This window comes from Mauremys mutica, chromosome 6, assembly GCF_020497125.1.
Source record: "Mauremys mutica isolate MM-2020 ecotype Southern chromosome 6, ASM2049712v1, whole genome shotgun sequence".
Classification (NCBI taxonomy): domain Eukaryota; kingdom Metazoa; phylum Chordata; order Testudines; family Geoemydidae; genus Mauremys; species Mauremys mutica.
The window spans coordinates 25,217,661-25,236,228 of NC_059077.1; the positions used below are offsets into that span (position 1 = coordinate 25,217,661).

An 18,568-nucleotide genomic window follows, 5' to 3' on the forward strand; every position below is an offset into this window, starting at 1 on the left:
GCCAAGAAGTCCCCTTTCCTTGGCCCTGATCAAATAATTGGTTACTGAAATATACCGTCTGGGTTGGGGGATGCATCTGGACTTGTTGAGGACTGACGGCCTATGGCCAGAACAGGAAGCTTTGCTCCACATCAACATGTTGAAGCATTGGGCCATCCACAAAGCATGCCATGCCTTTCAGAACCGTATCGGGCATTGAGTGGTTCACATGCTCACCAACAATATCACCATGATGTGCTAGGTGAACAAACAAAGGGGGAGCACAGGTCATGAGCCCTTAGTTCAGGCTGAGTAAGACGTTTTCAGTTGAGCAAGAGCTTTAAATCTTTATTTTGTAAAAGATTGCTCTGCCTAGAGGTGATCAACCTGAGGTAGTTCTGCAATGAAGAAGACTTCACCCCGGTTATTTGTCCACTTAGCAGGAGTCCATAGCCCTCTTGCAGACCACCTCAGGAGGATTTTCTCCCCAAGCCACGAATGGTCCGTGAAGGCAAGTGTCCTTTGGACTTTTTTTGGCAGTGTGGGATAACTCCATGATCGACTTATTTGCGATGAGGGAAAACAGGAAGTGTGACCTATTCTGCTCTCATGGGGGTCTCAGCCTGGGCTCCTTCTCCTACATCTTCTGCTGCAGCTGGCAGTATGCCTTCCCTCCTATCAGGGCCACCCAGAGAGGGGGGCAAGTGGGACAATTTGGCCCAGGCCCCGGGCTCCGCAGGGGCCCCCACGAGAATGGCTGAGGCTCCCTCCCCGGCCCCACCCGACCCCGTCTCCGCCCCTCTCCCGGAGCCTCAGCGCATCCAGCAGCATCCCTCGACAGCTGCAGCGTGGCTCCGGCGGGGCCCCTGAGCTCTGTCCCGCTCAGAGCCGCGTGGTAAGGGGGCGGGGCTGCGAGCTCCAGGCTGAGCGGAGGGAGCTGAGCTCAGCCTGGAGCTCTCAGCCCCACCCCCTTACCATGCGGCTCCGAGCAGGGCAGAAGTCAGGCCCCGCCGGAGCCACGTTGCCTCACTCGAGGGACGCTGCTGGATGGGCTGAGGCTCCGGGTGAGGGGGGAGCTAGGGGTAAGGGGCCGGGGCAGGAAGTCCCGGGGACAGTCAGGGGATAGGGAGGGGGCAGAGGGTGGGGGGGCGCTCAGGGGACAGGGAACGGGAGGGTTGGATCATGGGCGTTCCGGGGGTCTCTCAGGACTCAGTGGGGGGGTGGATAGGGGTTGGGGCATTCAGGGGACAGGGAGCAGGGGTGGGGTCCCGGGTGGTGGTTGGGGAGGAGGTCTCTGGGGGACGGTGAGGGGACAAGGAGCAGGATGGATCGGGGATTCTGAGGGGGGGCGGGCAGTCGGGGGGCAGGAAGTGGGTGGGGGTTGGATAGGGGGCAGGGCCAGGCTGTTTGGGAGGCACAGCCTTCCCTACCCTAAAACTCATTCAGCAGTTTGACGCTTTCAGAAGAGCCAAGCTGTTAGTGTTTCCTTTAGGGCTACCATCCCTTTCACTTCTCAAATGCCAAATTATAGTCTATATTTAATTTCAGTGCCATAGGGAGATTCATGTCAGGGGAGGGTAGCTCCATTTAAAATTAGCCACTGGGGGAGGGATCACATGAGAAGAGCAATATCCTTCCCAACCCTACCAAGGGAGACCCCCCCCCCCTGCATTCCCTGAGGCTCCAGAGGGGTTAATTCAGTGGTTCTCTAACCACTACATAGCAAACCTCTGAGTGCGAGCCCCTCCCCCCCGCTTTATAAATTAAAAACACTTTTTTATATATTTAACACTATTATAAATTCTGGAGGCAAAGCGGGGTTTGAGGTGGAGGCTGACAGCTCGTGACCCCCAGTAATAACCTCGTGACCCCCTGAGGGGTCCCGACCCCCAGTTTGAGAACCCCTGGGTTAATTTAATTTTAGCACCCTGTGTCCATTCACATGCATGTGCTATTTTGAGCATTTCAGTTTTCACAACATAGGCTCATCCCAGATTCTGGAACAAGCTCAAATGCTCAGTTCATGGAGTATGTACATAAGCTATTAAAGACAAACCCACAGTAATCGTCTCCAGTTTGTGAGGGACCCCATGGAGCCAGTCTCTAGGAAACAGATAAATGTGTGGAGGTTAAGTCCATTAATGGCTATTAGCCAGGATGGGTAAGGAATGGTGTCCCTAGCCTCTGTTTGTCAGAGGGTGGAGATGGATGGCAGGAGAGAGATCACTTGATCATTACCTGTTAGGTTTACTCCCTCTGGGGCAGTTGGCATTGGCCATTGTTGGTAGACAGGATAATGGGCTGGATGGACCTTTGGTTTGACCCAGTATGGCTGTTCTTATGTTCTAACCTTAATGAACCCAAAGTTATTGAGACAGATATGAGTCAAGGAAGCCAGCAGAGTATCAGAAACCTGGAAAAATCTCTGACTGGATGGGCTCAGGCGTTTGGTCACAAGCTGAGGTGGTTCAAAAGTTTTGGATTTTTTTTAAGCAGAATTTTTTTATTGTTTCTTTAAACAATCAAACACAGCAAGCAGCAAATATTTGGCCACACACTTCTGAAACCCCAAACCATATTCAGGTTTTAGCAGACTAATTTCAGCTTTTCAATTAAAAAAACCACAACAAATTTTGAAGGAAAGCAGACATTGTCTGTGATTTTTTTCTGCTTTTTAAAAACCCCTAGTTTTCGATCCAGAAAAAGTTTTGATGGAAAATATTTGTCCAACCCTTTTAATGAGCTTTAGTGCCTTTTAGCACTAGCTGATGCTGAGAACCAGTGATACCTTGTAAAGTTTTCTCAAAACTGGGTTAGTGCCGAGATGCAGAAGGTTTATTTTTCCCAGGGCCGCCCATGGAGGGGGAGCAAGTGGGGCAATTTGCACCGGGCCCCGCAGGGGCCCCCACGAGCATATAGTATTGTATAGCAATTTTTTTTATGGAAGGGGCCCCCGAAATTGCTTTGCCCCAGGCCCCCTGAATCCTCTGGGCAGTCCTACCTCCTATCTCAATCATTCCTTGAGTAATTGCCAAACTCAAGATGGATTGAACCAGGCTCATCCTTATCATAGATATAGTGCTGGTTCTCGGACTTCCTTGCTCTGTCCCATGCTGCTTCATCTCCTTCCTGCTCTCCTCACACAGGGCCATGGCCACACCCTACATTTGGCGATCAGCTGTCTGCACCTTGCGGTGTGGTTGCTGCATGGCGGAATGAGGAGGAAGAGCATTACTCAAGAGACTGTCCGACAGGTCCTACTCAAAGAGTAGGAAACCTTCCACTAGGATGGCCTATTTGGTGAAGTGGAAGATGTTTTTATTATGGTCCTTAGCCCACAACGCTCATCTGGTGGGAACTTTGATCCAAGAAACATTGGAATACTTGCTGTACCTTCAGAAATCGGGTTTGGCACTCAGCTGCGAATGAACTTGGCAGCAATATCGGAGTTTCATTTCCCGATCCAAGGGAAATAATTTTTTTCCAATGAGATTTCTGAAAGGACTTCTCTGCCTGCATCCTCTAGTCTGAGAGCTGGTCCCTTTGTGGGACCTGAACACGTTTTAGCAGCTCTAATGGGGCGTCCATTCAAGCCTCTTCCTTCCTGTCTGCTGCCCCTCCTGTCTCAGAAAACTGCGTTCTTGGTAGCCATTACGTTTGCTAGGAGAGTGGATGAGTTGCAGCCCTGATGTTGGGGCCTTCTTATATGCAGTTCTCTAGGGACAAGGTAACATTGCTGCCATACCTGAAGTTCACATCCAAGGTGGTCTCGCAGTTTCATTTGAACCAGTGTGTGTGCATGTATTTTTCCCCAAGCCACATTCCTCCCTGGAGGAGCAATGCCTCCGTATGTTAGACAATAGATGCTGTCTAGCCTTTTATCTGAACAGTTTCGTGTTTTGCCTCTCCTGTTTGTATCATATGCAGACTGCATGAAAGGACAGGCAGTCTCTGTGCAGACCATCTCTGGATGGATAACATTATGCATCAAGACTGCGTATGAGATAGCATCATTTATGCCTCAGCAGATTTGGGCTCATTCGATGAGAGCACATGCAATGTCACTAGTGTTCCTCAATGACATTTCCATATTGGATATATGCAGGGCCACCACATGATTGTCCATACATACATTTATGGACCATTACGTGATCACTTTAAGACGTGAGGCAGATGTATTCCACGATCCATCCTCCGTCCCCTCTGCATCAGCGTCTTCCCCAGGACGTCTAGTGCAAAGGAACTGAGGGGGGTTCCAAGCCCATTCCCTTCCACCCTATATGATCCCTAGCCTCTGTTTGCTGGAAGTTGGGAATGGGCAACGGGGATGGATCATTGATGAGTACCTGTTCTGTTTATTCCCTCTGAAGCACCTGGCTTTGGCCACTGTCGAAAGACAGGATAGTGGACTAGATGAACCTTTGGTTTGACGCAGTATGGCCATTCTTATGTTCTTATTCTGCTTTATTTAGCTTGCCCAGGGTTCACCTCAGGTTCAGCTAGGTTTAGTCCAAATTGTAGAATGACTGGTGTGCTCCTTGTATTTTGTCTTGTCTTTTAAAGTGACTTTCTGGAAGGAGATCACCAATCTGAAGAAGCCCTGTGTTGGTATTAACCTATAGTTGCTTCAAGATAAGCAAAAGCTCCATCTGGGGCTGAGAAAGAAGAGACTGCTGGGAGGAGACACTGAAAGCCCAGCAAACAGGTAGAGGTGGAGTTACCTGCAACAAAGAGGCACAGTGGTCCAGATTTCGGACTTGTGATCAGACAGGTCAATTCCTGTGATAAGTGGGAAGGAAACTAAAGTTGCAATACCAAAACTTTTGTTTTATTACACTCAAGAATATCTGTTCAGATTTCTTGTTGCTTCTAGTAGGGTACAAATTCTCAGTTCAAATTCAACATTATTTAGCATGGCAATAGACTAACATAGAATCCTAGAAATGTAGGTCTGGATGGGACCTTGAGAGGTTAACCAGTCCAGCCCCCTACACTGAGGCAGGATGAACTGTTCCTAGAACATCCCTGACAGCTGTTTGTCTAACATATTCTTAAAGCTCTCCAGTGACCGGGATTCTACAACCTCCCCTGGAAGCCTATTCCAATGCTTAAATATTCTTATAGTTTAAAAAGTTTTTCTTAATATCTAACCTAAATCTCACTTGCTGCAGATTAAGCTGATTATTTCTCATCCTACCTTCAGTGGATGGGGAGAACAATTGGTCACTTTCTTCTTTATAACAATGCTTAACATATTAGAAGATGGTTATCAGGTGCCCTCCCCGCCCCCTGTCTTTTCTTAAGACTAATTATTCCAGTTTTTTAACCTTCCATCAAAGTTCAGGTTTTCTAAACCTTTTACCATTTTTGTTGCTTTCCTCTGGATTCTCTCCAGTTTGTCCACATATTTTCTAAAGTGTGCTGACCAGAACTGGACGTAATACAATACTCCAACTGAGGCTTCATCAGTGCCAAGTGGAATAATTACATACAATACTCCTATGAATACATCCCAGAATATTAGCCTTTTTTGTGAGTGCTTCACATCATTGACTCATATTCAGTTTGTGAGCCTCTATAACCCCCTTTTCAGCCGTACTACCACTTAGGTAATTATTTTCCATTTTGTAATTATGCATTTGATTTTTCCTCCCTAAGTGTAGTACTTTGTACTTGTCTTTATAGAATTTCATCTTGTTGATTTTAGACAAATTTTCCTCCAATTTGTTCCATTCATTTTGAGTTTTTACTTTGTCCTCCGAAGTGCTTGGCGCCTTCTCAGCTTGTTGTTGTCTACAAATGTTATAAGCATACTCTCCACTCCATTATCCAAGTCCTTAATGAAAACATTGACCCGTACCGGACCCAGCACAGACCCCTGCAGGATCCCACTACATCTATCCCCCTAATTTTACAGAGATCCATTGTAACCACTCTTTCAATATGGTATTTCAACCAGTTTTGCACCCACCTTATAGTAAGTGCACCCCATATTTCATTGGGATTCCAAGTTAGTAACCCAAGGTTAATGTACAGTTTTATATTGAACAAACAATTTGTTTTAGTATTTAGTCAAGCTTATAATTAAACTCTCAAGATGTTCTTCCTAGCACAAAAGTCAGCAATTGTCAGAATATACTACCTAATTTTTTTTCTTTAGAGCATGAAAAATTCTTCTCTGGTGTTCCTTATTTTTTGGAATTACATTACTGGAAAGTCACTAGTTACATCTGTACTTGTGTTCATATATAGACATTTGTTTTTACAAGTTTGAGATATTTATAGTGTCCTCCATAATTTAGGAAGTTTAGAGTTACTAAAATAGAATGAGTCACATTGGGTGGGTTTTTTTTTTTTTTTGTAAATATTTGGCTATTTTTAAGAGCTGCTTTGCCAAGATATGTCCCTAGAGGTTGTTATCTTAATTTGTTTTGAATAATCTAAACAGTTAGTTTAAATGTCAGGAATCCTTTGGACAGCACAGAGTATAGCACAATGAACCCTCTGACTGTGTCTGATTTTCAGGAACAAGCTGTTAGAATTCTAAGATTTATCAGGTGATACTGTTTACGCATATCTGTTGCTCTGCCTTTATTGTTAAGCAGCCAGAAATATGTTCAACATGAGTGCTTCACAACAAGAAACCTCTTTATGTGAACTTTGTGCTCATCTCAAAGAGGAGACCTAATTACCACCACTTGGAGGTACTAGAGATTGAAATGAAATAAATGGTCTGTCTTGAACATTTTATTTACTAATCTGAGGGAATTGTATGGGAAGCTTTTTTACTGGTGTTTCTTGGTAGCTTTGAGATAGTTAAATAAAGTTATTTTAATTTTTTTTATAAGTGCTGTAACTCACCTAAAAGATGAAGCATAAACAACTAATTGAAAATAGTCCAGTTCGTTACTACTTAATATGGTAGTGGCAAACCTCCTTTTTCATATTTGTAAGGGCTCCCTTGCCTTGTAACAAATTGAAAGACCTCACAAGATAGGCAGGCTACCCCTTAAAACTACATTAAGTACTGAAATATAGACATAGTTTTGAAAGTAAACCTGTTTTTTGTGAGCAAACATATAACATTTTTCTTACGCCCTTGCTCTGAATATACTAAGAGCGTTCAGAATGCTGTTTTTGCTGCTGCTAACCAATGAAGATTCTTAATCTCTTTGGTGATGGAGGTTGTGCTTGAAAGTTGGTGTTTCCTCTGCTGTGGCAGATGCATAAATCTCTGAAACTTATCACTATCTACATATACGATTTTCCTTGCCTGCCTCCTGTTTTATAAAATGTTCTAGAGCTCTTGGTGATATCAAGTACCATAAATTACTGATGAGCAGTTCTTGGTATCACCCAAACAGTAATTAAAAGCACTTTAGAATATTAAAGAGGCTCAGCCACTGGAGGCTTAATTAATAATACAAAATTAACTTTTTCTGGTGCTTTATAGAGGTGGGGCCTGAATTGTAAATAGGGCTCCAGATCCAAACTTCTTCCCTAGGATTGCAGGTATTTGGATCTGGAGTTGTGATCCGTTAGGGTACTTTATGCTGACATTCAACTAAGTGGTCCTGTGGGCTGTATGTAGAATTATCCCCTTTTCTGAAAAATTGTCTGGAGTCTGAGCGTGAGAACAAGTATAGGCTGTTTAACTAAGCACGTGTCTCTGATTTGAACCCTTCTCCTAAAGAGGCTATGTCAAACTCTGTATTATATTTACACTAATGACCATTTGGGGCTTATAGAATGTAAATTGAAAGAAATTAAAATAGGAATTATTTAACCTTATGCTACACCTATGTCAAATAGATGTGCAACAATCTAATGCAAGCAACTTGCATTGTGGAATCTGGTGTCCGTGAGTTTTGATATCCCTTGTTAGGGCTCTACCCTATGGACAGTTTTACTAATTACACTGTAAACTATACTTTAAAAAGTAATTTTTAATCGAGTTCTTGTAGTAGAAAGTTATAACAACAGATCTGACATCAGAAAGATGGATTGTAACTATTTTAGAACATTAAGTAATGCCAGTTAAATTAGTGTTTTGTGAATGGTTCAAGTGACCTTCATTAAAACTTTAACTTACACAGACTGAAATTCCTTCAACTTTACTATTTAGAGTAACTATTTACATATTTGTAAGAGTTGCTAAATAGATGTTTTAGAGTTCTTATAAATCTTCTGGGGCTTGTAAATGGCTTTAGGTCTATATATTGGGTTAAAACAAACTGCTCTGAATTACATCAGATTGACTACATCGCATAGCTTGACACAAAAACTGTCCTAGTGGCATGCTTGTGGTCACAGTAGAGCTTGATATAAATCTTTAAAGCCTATCCTTTGTCCTATCTGCATTGTATATAACATGAATTGTTATGATGTAGTTTTAGATTGTTGCATTAAATGTGTAATAAATAATACTTGACAAATTCCAATGATTTGAGAGGTAGTATGATTTATTAACATTTGTAAGTCAAGATTTTACGGTCTTTGGGATCAAGGGCCCAGCAGGAGAAGTTTTATTTTTTCTACTGGACAAAATGGAAAAAGAATAATAATTTAGATTTTCATTAGTTTTTAATTGTTCCCCTCCCCTTAGGTATATGTTCATTTAAAAAAGATCCCAAATTGTATGGTTTCTTCTCACTGAAGCTATAAGAACCCTACATGGAATTTCTCCTTAAATACTTAAAGCCTATCCATTATTCTGTTTATTCTGCTACCTCATTAATGGCATATACATATTTTAAAACATTTTATGCTGAAATGATTTTACTCTTAAAAATATTATCAGGAAAAAGTAGAAATTGGTTTTCATTTCCTGTTCAGAGTAAGCAGCTTATTTTATTGCAATGGTTTTCTTGATGTAATGGCAATAGGCTACATCCATAAAATTGTATTTTTGTTTGTTTGTTTCAGAGCCCTGTCAAGAAAATTCCAGACTCTCATGAAATTACACTCCAGCACGGGACCAAAACTGTAAGTGATAACTCCTAGACTTTTTATATCCTTATGGATTTCTCCAGAATTTTTGAACTACTTATGACAAATGAGATAAATATATAATTGGTGGCAACAGCCATAAAACTTAAAATGAAATACAGTAGGAAAAGGTGAGTAACCTCTGTCCAGCTGAGTAGCCACCAGTGCCAATACAAAGTTCCTTTCTGGACTCTGCAGCTATGAAAATAAGCAACAAAAGGCCTGATATTTGAAGGTGAAGATGGAGGTCATAAAGATTGATGGTTGTGAAATGCCTTTTTTTTTTTTTTTTTTTGAGTGGTGGCTGCTGATATCTGTAGTTTGGGGCTGTGGGTAAATCCTTAACTGGAAAACTGGATCATAAGAGCAGAATCCTGTTGGGAAATAATTTAAGCTCCTCAGTTTTCTTTCCAAAAGGAATAGGAAAAAAGCAAATGACAGGAAGTCCATGTCAGAACACATTGAAGTCTTGATGTTCATGAGGGTCATTCAGAATTCAAATTGAAGAATTCAAATTTTCTGCCCTGAGATTAAAACAAAAATTAGTGGTAGTATCAAAAATTTAACTGATGAGACAATCCAAGTCCCAGTAATGATGCCCTTTTGCACATTTATCATACCATTCACAAGAGAACCCTCTTGAGTGAACCCTTATGACATGTGCAGTTTTTTACCTTTCAAGATGTGCAGTGAATGAAGCAAGGGGGGCTCGCTTTCTCCTGCAGACTTCTTACAGATTCTTCCTCTCAAGGAGGATGACTATTTTGCCAAATTTCATCTTTTCCCTCAGTTTAATACAGGAGCTGTAATACTAATACTAATACAAATGTAACATTAGTGGCTAATAACCACTAACCTCTAAAGTGTGTGAATGCTGTCTCAAGAGAGAAAAATCCTTGAGCTAGAATAACTCCTCAACCAACATGGTTAGAGTGGTCCTGCTTGTAGGGCAGACTGTCTTTCACTAGCTTTTCTTGGTGGAGCTGCATAAGCAGTTTGTGATTTCTTTGACTGTTCACAGCAGGATGCGGTGGCACCAAACTTTCCAAATTTTAATACCCATGTAAACCTATAGCATTTCTTCCAGTTCTGACGTCTCTGGTAGAGAAACTGTTGAATACCTGGGATTTGAGTGAAGTGCCAGTAGGACTTCAATGAAAATAGTAGTCCCTGCTGCATACTTTTTCTGTATGTGTAAATGATAATGCTTAAACATTTTTGAATTTTTAAGTGTGTGTATGTATGAATTTATTGTATAAAAATGTCAGGGTTTAACGTGGCTTTTTACACTCATCACTGAAATGATTTTTTTTTCATACACAGCAGTTAAACATGGTATTTAAAATGCTGGTGCAATAAAACCTTCATGATACCAGGTCAGGAATGTCTTTCTTGTCTGGGATAGCTCAGTTTCATCAATGACTGTAAACATGATAATATTCAGACTGTGTTATTTCACTAATAAAGCATGTTCCTTTTTTATCCCCACTATTCATTTTTAGTGCATTCTTACTTTGTGTTAAATACAAAAATATTACAGCATAATAAATCAGAGCAAATCAGATGTGCCCTACTCTGAAATTCAGGAAAGCTTGATCCAGCATCTTAAAAAACCCTAAGTTCTGATCCCGGCTCTGCTACTTATTTGGTATGTGACCTTGGAAAAGTCCCCATATCAATCTGTCTCTCTCCCTATGTGTAAAATGTGAATAATTGCGCTTATCCACGTTTTTTACAATATTTTGACATCTGTGGAAAGCTGTGTAGAAATGTTTCAGCTGTGAGCTCTTTGGGGTAGGGGCTGTGTTCTTGTGTGTGTGGAAGGTACTTAGCATATTATAAATAACTTTTTTTTTCCCTGTCACAGACACACACGTTTCTCATCTGCTTTCCTCCTGTAATCCCTTCATTTGCTCCAGTGACCCCATCCTGTCTCATCTCCTGACCCCATGGCCCACAATGACTTTGCTATCAGAAGCATCGGATTTGGGGTGGGGTGCCCATATTGGCAACCTCAATACCTAAGAATGAATTAGATCTTATGCAGAATCATACATGTATAAAATGTGCCTTTCTTAATTGTTTATAACCTTTAGAAAAACTAGTTTCCTATTTTGTGTGAGGTGCTATCTACTTTTGCAGTACGTTAGTTTAAATTACCCGAGAAATGAATTATGTGTTCTGTACAACTGTTTGTATATCAACTAATCTGCTGGAACATCTGTGATAATATAAATTGGTTCAGATCACCACGGATCAATTTCCCATTGCATTGTGCTGCAACAGGCCAACTGAATAATTGGAAAAGATTAAAAATGAAATGGACACATCTTTTTGAAAAATATTGTCCAGCCTTAAAGTAGTTTGAACAAATTCTCAAAATATGTTAGAAAAGAACATAAAATATACCTTGTGCGCATTTGGATGCTGCTTAAATATAGATGAGAGGTATATTTTATAAGCTTGATGGTTTGCCAGGGTTTCCTAAAAACCTTATATGATTTGCATTTTAAATGAATAGATTCTTGATCTTTCAACATCTCATCTTCTTAACAGTACTGTTTGGTGTCTGTTGTAAGTTCCTTTGAAAGACACATTATTTTTCAGACCTGAAGTGATTCAGTTATGGCCTGCGTAAACAGTCTGAGTGCACTTTGGGTAGTTGATTTGCTGTATATCAAAACATTTATGGAAATATTAAAATAACTTATTTTCTGGATTGCTTTCAGTCAATATTTTAAATATACTTTTAATTTGAACTAGGTTATATATGCTATAAAGTTTTAGTACAAATGTCTGGCATTATCAATGCTTGTGCAGTGCTTCTTCTTTAATGCAGTTTCTATATTTGTGTGGCATTTTAAAATGGAAGTTGTAATTTCTAATTAAAATATTTATTGTTGGGAATTACAGTCTGGGAAGCCTCTTAGAAACATTTTGACTACCTATGAATGCGGCTGTCATCAATTTGAGAAGAGGTGAGATACAGATTAGGCATATACAGTACAAATAGATTGGATCAAATGAACAAAACAGATCACTGGAAAAAACAGTTATCCCACAGAAGGGCTATCCAGTTTATTTATAATGAAATTACTCATCTACACATTCATACAGTAAAGTGACAATCCTTTAAAAATGAGTGTAACTCAGTATCTTTTTTCAGGACATAGTCAGTAGAGTTTCATTTATTAAATGTATTTCATCTAAACTTAAATATCCCATCTGTATCTCTTCAATCTAATGATTTTAGGCTGATGATGACTGTATTCCTGTGCAGCTGAAATGAATCAGAAAAGATTTCCCAAGCTAAAGAGTCTTTCCAGAAACCTGATTAATTTTCCAGTTGCTTTGCTTGTATAGAGTAATAGGAGTTACTTTTTCCCAATGAAACTGCAGAGATAAATTTTCTCCTGACAGCTTTGACACTAGGTGAGCATGGGAAAAAGAACATAAAGAGATGTTCTGAACATCATGCTTTTTAACTTTTCAAATCACAGCTGGGACAGTATAGATAGTAATTGTAGCAAAGAAGCCCATTTTAGAATATTACCTGAATGCATGGTTAATATGGGGTTTGTCCACAGGCTCTACAGTCTACAAATCCTAAACAAGGTGAATGGTGTGCAAAGATGTTTAAATTATTAAATAGTTAGTTTTTCCAGAAATGGGAAATCATTAAGTGGTCACATTCTGTTTATCATTGTCCTAAATGTGAAATTCATCCTAGTGGACAGGGCCTGAGGATTATGTGGTGCCTGGGACCTTTTGATGGCCCCTTGTACAGTGATATATTTAAACAGTTTAGGATAGAAAATGAAGAAAAATGCTGTATCCAATTGAAACTCCATGGGGAATTTAGGTAAGCAGGATATAATAGCCAAATTCCAGTTTGTGTAGAGACCCTGGACATAAATATCTGCTCTTGTGAAAAATGTAATGGGTTTTCAGGTATTTTTTTTTAATATCTCACCTGAAAGATGGCACTTCCAGCAGCAGTGCGCTCCTAAAATTATGCTGGATGATTGGATTAGTACTGACTCAGAAGAAAGGAAGTTGCTTGATTAATCACTATCATCACTTCCTACACAACTTGAATTTTTCTGGTAGGTCTCAGGATGGAATCTCGGACGTGTTTAATGGTACCCAAAGATGCTGGTGTCTTTGACATATATCACTTTAGGAGATGTCTGCTTTCACATTTAAAAAAATCTGGAAATCTCACCACAGGTTTCTATGCTTTTGCTACCAGAAAAAGTATTTATAGCTCCATATACACACTTCCCTATGAACTCTCTACTACTCCCACAGAATTTACAAAAAAACATATACACCTCTACCCCGATATAACGCTGTCCTCGGGAGCCAAAAAATCTTACCGTGTTATAGGTGAAACTGTGTAATATCGAACTTGCTTTGATCCACCGGAATGCGCAGCACTCCCCCCCAGAGCGCTGCTTTACCACGTTATATTGGGTCGCGTTATATCGGGTTATAGGTGTGTGTGGTTAGAGCCTTCCACCACTGGAAGGGAATTCATGTATTACCTTTTCTTGATATCTTGCTAGCAAGGGGTTTGTTGCTGCAGAAGGTCATGGTTCCTCTTGACCATAAAGCTTCTAGTGCTTCTACTAAATTTCCAGATTTTCTTCATTAAGGCCCCGTCCTTCATCCCATTCCTGAAATCTACTGCTTGGCTGCTGAACAGCAGGCATTACTAGAATATGTTGATCTCTACCCTTCTGGAAACATGTTTCCAATAGGCATTACTCTGCTGTATGGAAATGATACGGCCATTGACACTGTGTTTCACTTCTTCAGAGTTCACCCTTAAGCACCGGCAAGAGCTCTTGGATGCCAGAAAACAATCTAAATTAATCTCTCTCCTGCACTTAGATTTTCCTTAGGGTAGTTAAGTTACAGAATCTTCCCAAGGTCTTCCAGTGCTCTTTCTGAAGTCTAAAACTTGTTCTTCAAGCCCTCATGGCTCATCTCTTCAAGTCACTTTATTTCCTCTTGTTGAGGGTAGTCTTCCTTGTGGCAAAAAGGCTTCTGATCTGGGTGCTTTACTGATTATGTATTTGAGGAAGAAAAGGTAATCCATGGCATAGCCCAGAACTTTTTTCCCAGTGCTAATACCATCTACGCTGGGTCAAAATTCCCTCATTCTGCCTTAACCAGAAGTACCTGAAAGAGATTAAATGGTGGTACTTTGGACCTAACACTTGAAATTTCACCTCTTACTTGCTAATTTACATTCTTTGGGGAATCCTGTCCAACCCTAACCCCCTCAAATTGGATTTAATTTGCAGTAACCCAATTTTTTCATCACTTCTCAGATTTTGTATTTCTTCTGTTTACTGAGTTAGCTGTTCATACATTTATAGGAGACCTTATTCTGGAGAGTTGAGTTGGTGGACAAGGCTTAATGGCTTACTTGACTGACAGTTTTGCTTCTACCACGTCAGTTCATTTCCTCTCACTAAGGATTTTAGACAGACTTTCTGTGAGAATAAAAATTAGGGGATCATAGGTAAAATTTTTCTTTTTTTTTCTTTGTTTGAAAACACTATTTATTGCATTGAAGACACTTAAAGGCAGAAAATATTACCTAAGTAGTCCTTTCCCATAGAAGCAATTTCTGTAGTTGCTGCAAATTCACTACTATTGATGCCACAATTCATGATTGTGACGGGAGGGAGTATGATCCATGTGATTGCCTGTGGAAGGGGAGATATCCATGAGACACTCTCTTTTAATGTCCTCCATATTATGAAAAGTTTGACAACTCTTGGGGTGTAATTATTTAATTACACATTAATTGCAGTTTTAAACATCTGTCATAATTTTGTAGACTATTTTATTATTATGAAATGCTGCATTTCACTAAAACTTGAGGGCTATAATTTATACCGAGGTGTTAGAAATGTTCATTTTGTAAGTGTTTTAATTATAGCAATGAACTATTGATTTTGCTACTAGCATGATACCTTTCCAGTAAATTTTCAAGTTTTTTGAGTTGTTACTTCTCCAGGATGGCTTTCTTCTCTAGGTATATGCATCATCTATTCTTAATAATGCTTTTAAAATTAGCTCTCGACAGTTTTCATTGTCATTTGCTGAGTATCTTACTAGAAATATTAGTATTCCTGGTATGGGTAATGGAAATTACATTTCTTCAGTAAGAGAAATTAAAACAACTACATTCAGAAATAAAATAGTTTGCCCCAAACAAATGGAAATAAAATTAAATAATATTTTGTTAATTAACTTTTCTTCCTGAAATGATGCCATCAGCAGGGGTGATTTTTATTCCCCTGTACATAATTCAGACTTCACACAAGAGGGGATAGAAAAATGGAACACTGCATGGCTGACATGTGGAAGGAACAAAATAAGGCAATGACTGTGAAATATGTCTGTGTGAGACTAGTACCATTCTGTGCACTGGTTACAGTTTAAAAAAAGAGTACAAAGAGGAAGATCAGACTACCTCTGAATTATCTTCATTTGATTGTTTTTGGTCTGTCTGTCTGTAGGTATCTGCTTTGGGTTTGGATCCCTCAGGTGCCCGTTTGGTAACTGGAGGATATGACTATGATGTTCGGCTTTGGGACTTCGCTGGAATGGATGCATCTCTTCAAGCTTTTCGATCACTTCAGCCTTGTGAATGGTATGTGTTAAGACTATCTTTCTGACTTAACAGCCCCTGTATTACAGTTTCTAGCTACAATACACTGTAAGTTGCAAGATGATTCTGTTGGAAAGGTTTTACTATCCTCTGATATTTCTGTATTAGACAAAATGTGGATAGAGATAGTTACATGCTGCCTGTATTTCACACTTCGTTTGAAAGACATGCATATTTTCTCTTGAGCTGGCTCAGCAAACTGTACTATTCAAATATTTAGCACAGCAAACATAGGTATCAAATAAGCTAATTATAGGATAAATCTCTCAAGACAAATGCAAATGTAATTTCTTTATTATATGCAGTAGGTTGATAGAATGTGCCCTGTCCCCCACCCCTCCTACTCGTAGAATGCTAGCTAATAAAGAAAGAAAACGATTGATGGTAGTCTCATGTAGGGGATCTAGTAGGAATAGGGCTTCTATAATTACTAGTATTTTTTTGAGGAGAGCATCATCAGAGCCTTCAGCCCCAAAACCTGAGTCCTGCAAGCGCAAGTCAGCTGCTCTGGGCTAGCCATGGGTTCTTCTTCAAGTGCTTGTTCATGTCAATTCCAATCAGATGTGTGTGTGTGCGTGCCGCATGCACAACAGCCAGAAGATTTTTCCCGTAGTAGTATCTGTACGGTCGGCCTGGGCACCTCCTGGAGTTGCGCCTTCATGGCGTCCAATACAGGGCCCAGCCGACCACCCCATAGTTCCTTCTTACCGCCAGTGATGGCTAGTTGGAACTTCCGTCGCTCTTGCTTCTGCAAGCACCTTTAGCAGTGACCCATCAATATTTTGTACATAGTTAGTTAGTTTTTTGTAATAGTAGTATTAGTAGTTGTTTCTCTAAGTTTCCGTTACAGGGGTGCCCTCCCATCCCCCACAGTTTCTCCCCCGACATCAGGGCATGCCTCGGTCCCTGGAGTTCAAATCTTGTGAAGACTGCGGCAAACTTATGCCGAAGAGTGACCCGCACATTTCTTGCTTGAAGTGCCTTGGCGAGATTCACCAAAAGGACAAGTGCCGCATTTCTAAAGGCTAAGGACCCTTAAGGATCGTGAGCCAGAGACTCAGAATTATCCTCATGGAGGCATCCCTCTGCCTACAGTCCAACCTCGGGTTGGCGGAGCATGTGCCGAGCACCTCCTCTTCATTGTGCAGTGCACTGGTGCCAAGAAAGGAGGCCAAGGACTCCTGGCACTGACATGGCACCAAACATACTAAACCAACCTAATATCCTTCTTCGACAGGGTTACTGGCCTAGTGGATAATGGGGATGCAGTAGAAGGTGATATATCTTGATTTTAGTGAGGCTTTTGACAGAATGCAACATGACATTCTCATAAATAATCTAGGGAAACGTGATCTACATGAATTTACTATAAGATGGATACACAACTGGTTGAAAAACCAAACTCGAAGAGTAGTTCTCAATGATTTATGGGAGGGTGTATTTAGTGGGATCCCATAGAAGCCTGGCCTGGGTCCTGGGTCTGGTAATATTCAGTATTCTCATTAATGACTTGGATAATGTGTATGCTTGTAAAATATTCTACCATCTTAGGTTAAAACTTCCCCAAGGCACAAATTCCTTTCCTTGTCCTTGGACAGTATTGTTGCCATCACCAAGTGATTTACACAAAAATTCCGGGAAGGGTCACTTGGAATCCCAAATTCCCCCAAAATATCCCCCCAAGCTCCTTCACCCCCTTTCCTCGGGAGGCTTGAGAATAATATACCAACCAATTGCCTTAGCAAAGTGAGCACAGACCAGACCCTTTGTCTTCAGGACACTGAAATCAATCAGGTTCTTAAAAGAAGAACTTTATTTATAAAGAAAAAAATAAAAGAATCACACCTGCAAAATCAAGATGGAAGGTAACTTTACAGGCTAATAAAAAGATTTAAAACACAGAGGATTCCCGTCTGAGCTCAGCTTCACAGTTACAAAAAGAGGAATAAAACTACCTCTGTAGCATAGTAAAATTCACAAGCCAAAACAAAAGATAACCTAATGCAATTTCTGTGGTTTTAGATGGATTATTCCAGGTATATTTTCAGGAGATATTGTACCTCTTTGGCTTCTCTCTCTGTCTGGAGAGGGACCAACAAAAGAGAACAACAAAAGTATCTTCTTTCCTCATTGGTCCTTCTGGTCAGGTGCCAACTAGGTTATTTGAACTGCTTAACCCCTTACAGGTAATGCAATCCAGTTCAGCTGCCAAGGAGGGATTTTATGCTACTGCATACATAAAGGTTGCTACCCTTCCCCCTATTCATGGCAAAAGGTTAAGAAAACTGGGCTTGTTTAGTCTTGAGAAAGCAGGATTTAGAGTGGGCCTGATAACAGTCTTTAAATATATATATATATATATAGTCTTGGGCCCTTTAGTGCTGAAAGAATCCTCAGATATGTAGGTGCTTGGAATAACTTTGGGTCCTTAAATCTGTTCATTCATGTAAAATCTAGTTATATCCTCTTGGATTCTTCAATAAAAAAATCTTCAGTTGTTTGCAAAGATTTTTCTAGAACTCAAATACTGTTTCATCCCTGTCAAGGTAGAGGGAATTTTTCCAGTGCTTCCTCTGAGCCTAATAGGCTTTAGCCTCCATTCTCTTTTCCTGATAAAGCATCCATTTATGCTCTTGAGGATCAGATCTTTCAGATGTAGCCGCTACTCAACTCTGGAAGTTCCCTGATTTTAGTCTTCTTACAGGTCCAAGTAGACTCTGCAATGTGAGTTGTTGAGATCTTGTTTGTTTACTTCCAAGATCTGACTCTCTTGGCCGTAGCAAGGATGAAATTTTTGGAAGCAGGATGTAATTAATCTGGACTAGAATTTGGCCAGGACGCCCAGGTTCACACTCCAGATCTTGGACAATGTGCTTTGGTGTCATAGGTCCCTTAGCTATACCCAGTCTT

At 40.5% G+C, this 18,568-nt stretch overlaps 1 protein-coding gene across 3 annotated transcripts in view; it reads left to right on the forward strand.

Moving 5' to 3' along the window:
- WDR70 (WD repeat domain 70) overlaps positions 1-18,568 on the forward strand; it is a 227,194-nt gene that overhangs the window by 59,896 nt on the left and 148,730 nt on the right. For all 3 annotated transcript variants that reach the window (XM_045020965.1, XM_045020963.1, XM_045020964.1), the window contains exons 6-7: positions 8,905-8,964; positions 15,507-15,640. In XM_045020965.1, coding sequence (XP_044876900.1) covers positions 8,905-8,964; positions 15,507-15,640 — 194 coding nt within the window. The remainder of the gene's footprint in view (positions 1-8,904; positions 8,965-15,506; positions 15,641-18,568) is intronic.